This window comes from Choloepus didactylus, chromosome 20 (genome assembly GCF_015220235.1).
Source record: "Choloepus didactylus isolate mChoDid1 chromosome 20, mChoDid1.pri, whole genome shotgun sequence".
Classification (NCBI taxonomy): Eukaryota; Metazoa; Chordata; class Mammalia; order Pilosa; family Megalonychidae; genus Choloepus; species Choloepus didactylus.
In genome coordinates this window covers 12169073-12181715 of record NC_051326.1, presented here as the reverse complement: position 1 = coordinate 12181715, position 12643 = coordinate 12169073, and the positions used below count along the sequence as shown (strand labels likewise).

At 50.0% G+C, this 12643-nt stretch overlaps 1 protein-coding gene across 6 annotated transcripts; it reads right to left on the bottom strand.

The window, feature by feature from the left end:
* Nucleotides 1–1879: 1879 nt before the first annotated feature.
* FKBP1B (FKBP prolyl isomerase 1B) lies at nucleotides 1880–11566 on the bottom strand. Of its 6 annotated transcripts, XM_037813346.1 has the most exons (5): nucleotides 7664–7693; nucleotides 6598–6760; nucleotides 4129–4198; nucleotides 3460–3572; nucleotides 1880–2487 (listed from the first exon to the last, which is right to left on the bottom strand). In XM_037813346.1, exons 3-5 carry the CDS (start codon nucleotides 4193–4195, stop codon nucleotides 2359–2361), a joined length of 309 nt encoding a protein of 102 aa, XP_037669274.1. In that variant the 5' UTR covers nucleotides 4196–4198; nucleotides 6598–6760; nucleotides 7664–7693; the 3' UTR covers nucleotides 1880–2358. The 6 variants fall into 6 exon arrangements, with proteins under 6 accessions (XP_037669274.1, XP_037669277.1, XP_037669273.1 ...); XM_037813349.1 differs by lacking the exons at nucleotides 4129–4198; nucleotides 6598–6760 and adding an exon at nucleotides 11511–11566 and having other exon boundaries at nucleotides 7664–7711; XM_037813345.1 differs by lacking the exons at nucleotides 4129–4198; nucleotides 6598–6760 and adding an exon at nucleotides 11088–11406 and having other exon boundaries at nucleotides 7664–7711.
* Between the last annotated feature and the right edge of the window lie 1077 nt (nucleotides 11567–12643).

The window sequence follows — 12643 nt, the reverse complement described above, 5'->3', positions numbered from 1 at the left end:
TATGGGGAAATTCTGAAATTAGACTTAGTGTGATTTGTCTAAATGGCAGACTAGCTGACCTCTAGTGCAGTTGTTTAAAGTTAGTAACCAAGGGAAATTCTTTCTACTGACAATTACAGCCAGTCCATCATTTGGATTAATATATCGGTTAATTGTAACCCCCAAATTTTATGACCTAAAGATAAAAGTCTAAAAAATTCCCTGTCGTTGTTTGCAAATTCTGTAGCCTGTCCCATTTAAGCTAGAGGAACCGTCATTCAGTGGACAAAGAGGAGCACCTTCTCTGTGCCCCGGGTACTGTGCTAGGATGCTGAGGATGGCAGTTGTGATTGAACTTCTGCACCTGTTGTCTAAGACTCAGTTTTTCAAATTGCTTTTAAGAGTGCAACAGATGACTGTGTGTTTGTGTGCCACATATGTGTGCCAGAGCTGCTTTGCTTATATTTAGGTTAAATTTTGAGCTTCTAAGAAAGATTTTGTTTGAATTGAGAATTCACTGACTGAAAGTTTGAAAACTACAGATTAGACGCAGATATTGGCACTCTTCTGCTTAAAAGCTTTCAGTGGTTCTCACGGGACCATGTCCATACTCTTTAGCATACTGCATCATAGTCTGCTGTGTCATCTTTTAAGTGCTCCAGTAGGGCAGGGGTCAAGTCTCAAGCTACTTGCATGGCTCAGCATATCCTCTCCAGGTGGTAACCTGTGGGTATTTGCATAATTTCAGTTCTCTTAGTGGGTGTCACCATTTACCACCTAGGCTATATATATTCTAGACCCAGGATCTTTTATATGACCACCTAAATGGGCCTTGGTGACATTTCTAATTATCCCGTCGAGGAAAAGTGGGAACCAAGACATCCTGAAGGAAACATCCCAGAGAAGAATGGGTGTAACACCTTCCTCTGGCTGGTCTGCCCCACAGTAGAGGTGCAGAAGGGATGGTGGATGATTGAAATCAAAGCAGGTTCCTTCTCATTTAAGTATCTTTGTTCTAAAGCACCACCTCTTCATTAATTCCTCATCCCCTCAGCAGCAGAATATAGCCACAGTAGAACAAGACCTGTACCAGTGGGTCTATGAAGAAAACTAACAGTACTTGTTACCAGCCCCTCCCTCTTCAGCCATGAAATAATTCCAAGTTATCACTGACAGAATACTACTGAAGATGGCTGCTTTTCTCACCCTGTGCCAGCTGAAAGAAAAACCCTCACCCACACTGTCTCAGGCTCCTCTGACCTATACACAACCTAAGGTAAGTGGGCTGATTTTAAAACCTAACTGGGGATTCCAGTGAATTAAAGTAACTGTAGATGAAAATAAGCAGTATATGTGGAAACAAGTTCAGAATCCTACATTCTTCTCAGAAGTAATTTCCCATGTAAATCAGAGCAAGTGTAGATGAAGCTAAGCATCTATGTGAAAACAAGCTCAGAATCACACATTCTTTCTGAAAGTAACTTCTCAATGTTAATGTCTGGCTCCAAGCCCAAATACACCTTCAGTTTGTTCAGATGTTTCCATCTGCGGTTAGGGAGCTCCTCCCTCCAAACGAATAGAGATGGCGAGAGTATATAATGTGCCCAAATCACACCTTTGATTGCTAGGCTGCAGGATTTGAACCCAATTTATTCCTTTAATTCTGCAGAGAGAATCCTGAGCTTGTGAGATGAGTGCACGTAATATCTACCTTGCCAGGTTGCTTGGAGAATCAGTGATACTTAAAAGCACATAGACCAAAGTCCAGCATCTGTGGTTCTCACATTGTAGCTATTGTGTTTATCATAACTTGGAAAGCTCCTTTCCACCCGTTTTCCCAAGGGCAATTGGCTAGGTGGTCCTCAAAGCACTTCCTGTCTATAATAAGGATAGGCAGAAATTTGTCAAGCACAGCGTTTATTTTACATATTATTTCCAAAGAGAACATCTGTTTTAAGTCAGCAGCAAACAGAACTTCTAAAAGAGAAAGTGACAGCAAAGGTAACTGGCTCAAGTCCCTCTGTGTACACCATGTACGTTTCGTGTCTGAGCACCTTGTGTGTCTGGCTTAAGTGAAGGTAAGGCAGTGTAGATTGTGCAAACAAGAAATCTGGGTTCCGTGATCAAGAATGGCTACTACATGCGTCACACAAAATGTACAACCTAAAATGTTTCAACCCGCAACCAAAGTTTCCTCAAGCAAAGATGTGTGTGAACAATGACCAACACATACAGAGCAACTTGGGTAGAGAATGGGTGATGCATTGGGGCATAGTACACTGATCAAAAGCCCCAAACAGGAGGAGCCATCCCAGTGGCAGAGCAGGCTAGAAGGGTGAGCAGCCGCCATCTCCAGCCACCTTGAGTTCCTTCCTGCCTTCACTCTAAGTTGAGCAGCTCCACGTCAAAGATGAGGGTGGCATTGGGAGGGATGACACCAGGGTGGCCTGTGGCTCCATATGCCACGTCTGGGGTGCAGGTCAGCTTCGCCCTCTGCCCCAAGCTCATCTAGCAGGGATGGGAGCAGATGGGGAGAGGAGAAAGAGGACCCAGCTTGATTTAAAAGAAAAAAGTAAGGTAACTATGGCATTTTCCCAAACCATCCTCACGGTAACTGAAAGTCTGAGATGAATTTAATACGTGGCTCATTGACATTGTGTTAAGAACTGTAACAAATGCACAGATTCTCCCTCAAAATAGCAGAGACTTGACAGTAACATCCACAAAGTAGTCTCAAATTCATTCATCCACCAAACTGTTGGTTATTCATTTAGTGTTTGGTCCAACACTTTTGTTTGTTCATAACTGTTCTTCACCCTCTTCCAAAGAAGCCTAAAGAGGCTGCATAAAGAGCCTAACAAGATGATAGGAACAGTTCATTAAAGAGGTTAGAGGTCAGAGGCCACAGCAAGGTGGGTTGGGCTAAAAGGCTACTCTAATGGAGTGCTGCGTGACTACAGGACACACCAAGGAAGCAGCTCATCACAGCAGCAGTCAAGAAACCCCCGGCTCGAGTGGGACAAGCGGTGAGAGTTCAGTAAGGTCTATAGATTTAGTTAATAGCATTGTGTTGATGTTAATTTCCTGGTTTTGGTCATTGTACCACAGTTATGTAAGATGTTAACATTTGGGGAAGTTGGGTGAAGAGTACACGGGAACTCGGAGCCACTTTGGTAATATTTTTATGTCTGAAATTGTTTCAAATTTAAAAGTTTAAAAATAACAACAACAACATTCTCATGTCCTCCCCTGCCCCAGCTGGTTCTAAGCAAGCCCGGGGTCATGTGCTCGGGCTGAGAGCCCTGGGTGACACACAGGAGGGCCTGCTGACAGCCAAGTGGCAGGGACACGAGGCCGGGACTGAACACTAGGTGGCGCCACCAGCTGCAGTCAAAGCAGTAGTGGTCGGTAATCCGGTGAGGAGTGGGGGGAGCAGGGCGGAGCCTACAGCCTCAAATCCCCTTCCGCAGAGTATCCTACCTGGGCCGCACCCTCTTCAAAACCCTTGATGACTTCCTGTTTGCCAATTCTGAACTTGAAAGGCTTGTTTCTGTCTCTGGATGAATCGAATTTCTTCCCATTTTGGAGCATTCCTGCCAAAGCAGTAACAGGGTGGAAAAGAGTTGCAAGTTAACTCCCAATTCAGGTTCAGCCTGGAATTCCCATTCTGCACAAACCTGCTTCTCTTCCAGTCCTCCCCGTCTGTCCTTTTGCCCAAACAGGAAACCTGGACACGATCATGAACTGTCCTCTGCCTTATGCCTACCTTCAGCCTGTCCCCAAGTCCTACTTCTCTTTGGAACCCACCTGTTGTCTCCATTTTTATTACCACCACTCTGTGGTCAACCAAATCCCCATCCTCTCTCGCCTGTGCCCAGGAACAACCCCCTTACATGTCTTCCTGCTTCCCTCTTACTCCATTCTGTTCCCCACCCTGCACTGAGACTGATTTTTAAAAAATGTGGACCTGCTCCCATCACTCCCCAGCTTGCAATGCTTTTCAATAGCTCCCCATGCACAATCCAAATGCCTACACTGCCTACAGGCACTTCGAGAGCTGGCTGCTGCCTGCCTCCTAACCTCTCTCTCTCCCCTTCCCTTGGTTCTCGTCAGGTCACACCTTTCCCCAATACCTCTGCGCTTTCTCACCCTGAAGTTCTGTTTTCCCAGGCCTTTCAGCCTCAGGCTGAACGTGCAAAAACCAAAGGCACATCATACACTGCAGTGAACAGTGTTAAGGTGACTCAGAGTCCATGGTGACCCAAAACCCCATCCGAACAAGGCTGGGTGAAGCCAGAAGACCCCAGGTGCTGTCTCCAGCAGTTTGGAGCATCCCCCAGCCTCCAGCTGCAGATGCTTTGTCATCCCGGATGTACACATGTTCTCTTCGGCCAGCAGCCCGAGGCCCAAGAGCTGCTTTTCTATTTTCAATTCTTACTGAATTGACTCAGACTCAAAGATCAGGCCTTCTGATAAATGATGCTATTCCATGACTTTCTCCATCCCCTGGACCATAACAGAAAGCAATTTGGGACCCAAGAAAGACCAGTAAGTCTCTCTTCTTCCCGACATTGGGTTCTGACTTCACTCTGGCACTAACTCGTGTGGCCCTGGAGTCCCTTCCTCTCTCAGGTCCTCAGATTTATCAAGTTTAAAATGGGAGGCCTGGGCCAGCTTAGGTCTGGAGCTTCTAGGATCACACTTCTTAATTCCTACAACTCAAATGTATACAAGAGAAACAGTCTGCCTCCTTTCTGGGTAGGATAAATTGGGCTCTTTCTCTGGGAACAATCAGGAAAAGGAGAAAAACCTTTTCTGCTGGCTACACAGAAAAACACAGATGGATGCTAAGGAGGTGAAATACAAGCTCATGCATACACACAGATTGCTAAGATATCCCAATACACAGGAATAATTGTGCATGTTCACATGCTCTTCTCTACATACTTGGAAGAAAAATCATGGAGGCCAAATAGATGCTAAGAAAATATTTAGAGACACACAGATATCTAAATATTTAGACAACTAGACAACACACAGGTACATAATTGGATAATTACACACATGCACTCATATTCACACACCCCATTTAAAGACTGTCTCATTCCCTCATTTCCTCAGATTTCAGAAAACTCAGTTTTTTTCAGACCATATACAGTGATCAACTGCTACAAGTTCAGCCAAACAGGCCCAGCTCTGCAGTTCAGAAACAGACATATATATATATATGTTACCTGCTTTGATAAAGGTGCCATTGCGATGCAGCTGTTAAAGAATTTTTTTTTTTTTTTTAATTTATTATTGTTGCTGGATCAATTCTGTCTCCAAGGGGGAGAGGGATCCTGACCCCTACGTCACCCACACCTAAAAATCAATTCCAGATGGATCATAGACAAAAGTACTAAAGCTTCTACAAAGTAATAAATAGAGGAGAATATCTTCATGACTTAGGTATAGACAACAGTTCTGGACAAGACAGTAAAAGTACTAACCATAAAGGGAAAGATTGATAAATTGGGATTCATTAAAATGAAGAACTTCTATTTAGAAGACATCATTCAGAGAGTAAAAAGGCAAGCTGCAGCATGGGAGATGTTTAGAATAGGTATAACCAAGAAAAGACTCATATCCAAAAATATAAAGAACTCCAATAAACCAGGAAGAAAAAAACAGGCAACCTAAGTTTTAAAAATGGACAAAATCTCTACAGACAAAAGAGGAGACACAAATGGCCAGTAAACAGATGGAAAGGTGCCCCACTTCATAATCATCCAGGAAATGCCAATAAAACCACGAAATACTACTGGGCACCCATTAGAGCAAGTCAAAACCAAAACCAAATAAAAACCTGACAATGTCAAGTGCTGGTGAAGAAATGGAGTAACTGCAACTCCCAGACGCTGCTGGTGGAAGTGTAAACTGTCACAAGTGCTTTGGAAAGCTGCTTCACAGCATCTGCTAAAGCTGAGCACGTAGACAGCCCGTGACCCAGCAGCTCCCCTCTAGGGTAGCACTGTGACCCAACAGGAATGTGCACGTTTGGACACCGAAAGGCACCTTCAAGACTGTTGAAAGCAACACTGTTCGTAATAACTGAAAACCAGAAACATCGCATATGTTCATCAACAACAGGAGAGGCAAATAAATTGTACCGTATTCATACAATGAAATCCTGTATGTGAATAAAAAAGAACAAACTACTATGGATGGATCTCAGACAATGTTGAGTGAAATAAGCCAAACATACAAGAGTACCTACACTAAGATTCCATTTATATAAAGTTCAAAGGCAGGCAGTACGAATCTGTGGGGACCAAAGTCAGAGTAAGGAGGAGGCTCCCGGAAGACTTCTCAGGTTGCCAGTAAGGTTATTTATTTGTTTGTTGATCTGGGTGGTGGTGATGTAACTGGGATCACTTTGAAAAATTCACTGAACTATACATCTTAGATTTATATTGTCTACAGTATATATTTATGTTTAATAAAAAAAGTTTACGAAAAAGTCCCATACAGTCTCCTGCTGTTTGTTGACACAGTCCCTCCCCAAAACAGAGCTGGTCATAGTTGCACATTGTCTGCTTTCTACGTGTATTGTGAAAAGTCTATGCAAAAGGATACTGCAGTTTCGGTAACTTGGTAAGTACCCGTCTGTCTGCAACATGTAGAACAGACAAATCAATTACATGGGTCAGAGGCCCCAGAGGACATGTGGTAATTAGGCCACATCACCAGGAGATGAAACACGGCTCCAGCCCACTGACGTCACCGACTGGCAACACAGCTGTTGAGAAACATCCACACTGTCTGCCTAGATTTAACCTGGAGCCTCACACTGGCCGGGAGAACTGCTAAAAATGGCCCCATCTGACTGTCTTAGGAATTAAATTGGTCTTGCTGTCTGCCAAGCGCCTGTCACCAAGTTTGCCACTTGAGGAAGCAGGTCACAAGGCACAGCACTTGCCCCACTGGGAACCCACACCTGCTTGTGACCCCCGGCCAGCAGCTCTGAGGCTCTAGACTGTCCCTCAGCCCACCTGGCACTACAGGCGTCCACAAGGGGTGGCAGACATGCAGCCCTCTGGGCTCCGCAGCACCTGCGACAGACCTTGCCATCAGCCCACCCCTCACACTGCGTCAGGTGACTGAAACCTCCCCCCACAGCCCCCCAGCCCCAGTGAAGGTTGGGCACCTCCCTTCTCATCTATGTGCCCTCCGCAGCACGAAGCACAGCCTCTCACACTTAGCAGGGGCTTAATAATAAGCTGCTGAATTGAAGAGCCAATGTCCAAAATCAGGAAAGGAATTCCAAGGCAGCTGACTTCCTCTTCTCTAATAAACTGCAGGACAAAAAGGGAGTCTGCTTGGGAGAATCAGGGCTCCCAGAGCCTGAGGAGGGATTTCCATATGTCAGGCAGAACCAGAAAGGCCAGGGCTCCAGCCTGCAAGAAAGGGAGGGGCACATGGGGGTGCTTGGCTCCATGGGAGGCTGGCACCACCTCTGGCTCTTGTTGGTGTAAGCGGGGAGGGCACACCTTGTAAGCCTTCCTTCTCATTCCCACAACGCTGGCTGGGAGGAGGGAGACTTGGCCGCCTCAGGCTTTAGTCCTGATCCTGGGGTGCACACCTCTGGAGAGTGGTGCAGAGGGGAGACCTGCCAGGGCGGGGGGTGGGGGTGGGGGCCTACCTGTGTAGTGCACCACGCATGTCTGGCCCTTCTTAGGGAATGTCCTTCCTGCAAGGAGACAGAAGGCAGATGAAGGACCAGGATGTTGGCGAGAGACAGCTGGGACTGGGAACAGCCAGAGAAGACCATGACCCGGTGCACAGGCTCACAGCCTGGGTCCAGTCCTCTCTCCACAGATACTGCTGGCCCTAAGCCTGGGTGGGTGCCTGGTATGAGCTAGAACTCATCACTTGACCTCTCTGGCCTTGATATGAACTTTATTCCCTTGGTTTCCCCAACTCCCCTGTGTCCTGGTCCTTTTCCTGCGATTGCTCCTTCCACTTTCCTGCATCCATTCCATAAACATTTGCTGAGTGTCTACTATGTGCCAGGCCTGGACTAGATGTTGGAGATAGGAGCTATATATGAACTCATGATGAAGTTTGGGAAATAGATACATAAATAGTAGATTATAATGCAGGGCATGGCTGCTATCAAGGATGAATAAACATAATCATCTGCAAATATTTACTGAGTACCTATTATGGTGCCAGACCTGGGATTGATTTTGGGGATACAGCAGTGAACAATACAGATGAGATCCCTACATTTAATGGAGGGAGACAAACAATACTCAAACAAGATAATTATGGAAAGTGATAAGCACTGTGCAGAAAATAAACATGATGGTGAGTTAAATACACCAGGAAGGGTCATCGTAGAAAGGCTGCTCAGGATCGCCTCTCAGAGGTGAGGTGCAAGCTGACACTTGAAAGGATGAGCAGAATGTGGGGAAAGAGCAACAAGGGCACAAAGCTTGAGACAGGAAAGGATGAGTGTATATTCAGAATCTAAAGGAGGCCAGGTGACTTGGAAAGAAATGAACAAGGAGGAGAAAGGAGGGAAAAAGAACTGGATTTAATTTTAAGTGCAGTGGAAGTCATGGGAGGCTTTTAAGCAACAGAATGACATAATCTGAAGTGTTTTTTTTGTAAGATCACTCTGGTTGCTGTGTACAGGATGGATGGTTAGGCATCTGTTGCAACAATCCAGACCAGGAAATCAATAACGATTTGAATTAAGGCAGTGGTAGCAGATGAGAGAGCAAAATACAGTGAAGATATGTTTTGGAAGCGAGCTGACTGGGCAGGCTAATGGATCAAATGTGGGGTCTGGGGTGCAGGAAAAAGAGAAAAGAGCCAGGCCTGGGTTTTCAGTTTGGACAACTGTGGACGATAGAACTGTTTCCTGGGAAGGGGAAGACGGGAGGGACCCAGATTTGTGCAGGTGGCGATCAGGGGAGGTGGGTTTATATTTCAGGTAGGCAGATGGAGGGTCTGCTGGAGGTATAAGTTTGGGTGGAATTTAAAGGCCTGGGGTTGGATCACAAAGCCCAGAGAGGCTAACAACCAAGCCAGCATTTAGAGGACTCCATGGGAGTGCTACCACCTGGGGGAGTCAGGGAGAGCATCATGGAGGAGATACTGGTTAAGCTGGGTAGGAGTTTGCCAGAGGGAGAAAAGGGAGGTCACCTGGAAAGAGGAATCGGCAAGAGCAAAAGCCCAGGGTCATGGCTTCAACTCCAGGGCCAGCGCACGGCTGATGTGTGGCAGATATTTGCTGAATGAATGGTGTGTCCTGCAACATGCTGACAGCTTGTTAAGGCTGGAGGAAAAGTTGGTGATGGGGGCAGGGATAGGTGGTGAGAGATGAAGCTCTGGCGGAGAAGGTAAGAAGAGGCCACATCACCAAGGCCCAGTTTGCCTGGAGAGAGGCTGGAGAGTCAGTGGAACATTTGATGCCTGGGGTGGGGGCGCGGTCAGCTGTGCATTGTGAAAGGAGCCCAGAGGCCTCGAGTGGAAAGTGAGGGGGTGGGAGGGCCGGAGGAAGGCAGGGAGGTGAGACCTAAGGCGGGGAACTGAGATTGAAGACAGCGGCCAGTTTAGAGGCTGTGGAGAAACCCAGGAGCAATGACAGTGGCCTGAACTAGGGCAGGGGTGGAGGGGCAGACCTAGAGATAATAAGGAAGGCGACAGGAACCGGTGCGGTGCCAAAGACAGGCGTCCCCAGCAGTGGACTTGATGAAATGTTAACTCGAATTTTTCCCTCCTGGCCCTTTTGTACTTCCTTGACTCAGGGGATTAGACAGGGCTGAAAGCAGAAAGCCAAAGCTCTTCTTGGCTTTTCCTAAATGTCTAATCCCCCTTGAGAGAAAAATGCCCCCCATCCCTGGCCAAGGAGGGAGGGTAAAGAGAGATCACTCTAAAGACAGAGACTCCTGTGATTCCAAGCAGGGGAAGGGGCTCTTGCCCCATGGAAGAACTCTCTGGCTGTGCCCTGGGGTGGGTGCCAAGGCCGTGGGGAGACACTTCCTGGGGCCCAGGGTGGGCAAAGAAGCCTGTATCCCACCGTGATCCAAGGTACCCGCTGGGATTTCTAGGGACCACTACCTTAGAACAAGTTGGGTGGCCTGGAACCAAGAGGCCCTCCAAATTTCCTGGGGAGAAAGGGTTCCATAATGCCTGGTAGGAAGTCTGCCTGTCAAACCCTGCAATATGGCGGATCCGCTGGGAATTAAATTTTATTTAAGAAGGAAAGAAAAGGCTATTTCTTGCACACATAGACCAATCATACAAGGATGGCTTCTCCCTTGGGTGTCTGGCTTGGGAGAGGGAGACAGGGGGGGCAGGGAACCCAGAAAAAGGCCTGTTGGGAGATGGAGGTGGGGAGCATGAGTTCCGCTTGGGCCTGCTGACTTCGAGGATCCCCAGGTCATCCAGGTGGAGGTGGAGCAGCCGCTGGACACCCGGACCACCGGGAACTTGGGTCGGAGGTCTGGGCTGGAGGCTTGCGTTTGGAATCTATAGGTTTCCAAATGATAATGAGAGCTATGGGAGTGGGCAGACGGGCGGAGAGGGTGAATGGGGCCGGGAGAAGAGAGCGAGGTGCAGGGGCGGCGGTGGGAGCGCCTCTCCCTTCCCAGACCGGCTCTGTCCCTACAGCCTGTCCCTGCCCAGCCCGCAGGAAACCGCCGCGCCCGGAGGCCCCAGCGCGAAGCGCGTTAGAAGAGGGTCCTTTCCAAGGCAGGTCCCTCCCCCGCTTTCCAGGGAGCTCCTAGGAAAAGCAGAGCTAAAAGCCGGCCCTGGAAAATCGAGCAGGTCCATCGGTGGCAGCGGCGGCAGCCGAAGCCCCCAGGGCGGCCGCGGGGCGCAGACCCCCGCCTCCCGGCCGCTGCCGTCTCTGCACTAGGTGAGCGCTCGAGGAAGGGGATGGTGGCGGATCGTCTTCTAGACCCCTAGGAATCCCGTCTGGGGTCTCCTCCCGCCGTCCCCAGCCTGGATCCCCGCTCCTCGCCCCGCCACTCTGGGTGCCACCTCCGAATCAGCCCCCTCCCGCCCGGCTCCGCCCCGGGACCCCTCCCCCGCCCCCCGCCGCCGCCCGGTACCGTCTCCGGGGGAGATGGTCTCGATCTCCACGCCCATCGCGGTCCCACAGGCCCCGCCTCCGAGGGTCCCCGCTGCTGCCCCGACCACGGCTCGGCCCCGGCCCCGGCCCCGCTGGCTCTCCCGCTCGCCTCCCCGCCGCCACTGCAGAGCCGGAGGAGGTGCGGCTGGAGTCGGGACCCGCGCGGGGAGGGGCCGCCGGGACGGGGGCGGCGGGGCGGAGCCGCGCGGCGAGGTGGGGTCGGCCGGGAGGGGGCCCCGGGGAGGGGACCCTGAAGGAGCTGCTCCCGAGCCCCGCCGCGCTGTCAGGGGCCCGCGAGCCGGGGGGGGGGCCGGGAGGGAGGCACGCAAGCCGTCGCGCAGGCCCCCGCCCCCCAACCCCGCCACCCATGGGTCCGTTCAGTAGCGATTTGTTTAGCACTTACTCTGTGCTAAACTCTGGGGAGGCAGCCAGGGCCCGGGAAGAGGAGGAGAAGGCCGGCGATTGAAGCAAGGCTTTAATTACATGTGCTCACTGCCCTGGGGTGCAAAGTGCTATGGAAGCGCCAGAGAGGCATCTACCTCCGAGGGGGTGGAGTGGGGTGTCTAAGGGAGGCTTCCCGCATCGTAAGGAGGGGGGCTGGGCACAGGCCGTCCCTGACCCTCCCTTACCCTCCCTAGCTTCACACACATTTACTGAGGTTCCACTTTAGCAGGGAAAGTGTTCCCTGTGGGTGCCAGTTGAATTAAGACAGGCTCGCCGTCACAGGCTTTAACAGGAGTTAAGCTGTGACCGGTGGGGTGGGGGTGGGGGGTAGGACAGACAGCGCGGAATGGTTAGCGCCAGACCTTTCACCTCCACCCAAAAGAGTCCCAAGAATCTGGAAAGACTTTTTTAGGAGGAGCTAGCATTTGCCTGAAGGATGAAAGGACGCTGAAACTATGCCCTCCCCACCCCCCGCCCCCCATTCTTCCCTGCACTGTCCCGGAAACGGACGTGAAGGTATGATTCTGCCGGGTGACGCTGGGAGACAGGCTTGGGGAGAAAAGGCGCCCAGAGTGGGCCCTAGAGGTGTTCTTCCTGCATCCCAACACCCCCCCCCCCCCCCCCGGTGGTTAGGTCAGAGGCTTCAGGTTGCCAGCATCCCTGAAGGAGGACTCGCTGGGTTGTTCCAGGCTCAAGAAAGATGCTGGTCAGCTTTACTGTGGGTTCCAGATCTGAAATTCCCACGAGCGTGGCCCACAGCCTCCCAGGAGTGGAGCTGATCTAAGGCAGCCTGGGGACGCACTGCGAGCTCCACGGGCTTTGATCGCACGCAGGCACCTTTGGGGTAGAGTAGAACAGGGATTTGTGACTGGGGCAGGTCCAGGGAGACGCTTCAATCGAACTCACTATATTTATATATATAGATAACATTGGGGAGGGGGGATTTACCAAATATTTAAGGAGTCCTCGATCCCCCCCCCCCCCAAACACACACAAAGAAACTGTGTTTGATGCTAGGCCCCTGGACTCCTTCTTAGACTAAAAGAACAGAAAGGAAGTAGAGGACGGCGCTGAACATTATAAGCCAGGGAT

Coding starts and splice junctions, on each gene's coding strand:
- FKBP1B (XM_037813345.1), bottom strand. CDS start 11,124: ATGGGCGTGGAGATCGAGACCATCTCCCCCGGAGACG. Junction 7,712..11,087: donor GACCATCTCCCCCGGAGACG/GTACCGGGCGGC, acceptor GTCTCCTTGCAG/GAAGGACATTCCCTAAGAAG. Junction 3,573..7,663: donor ATGCGTGGTGCACTACACAG/GTAGGCCCCCAC, acceptor CTGCTTTGGCAG/GAATGCTCCAAAATGGGAAG.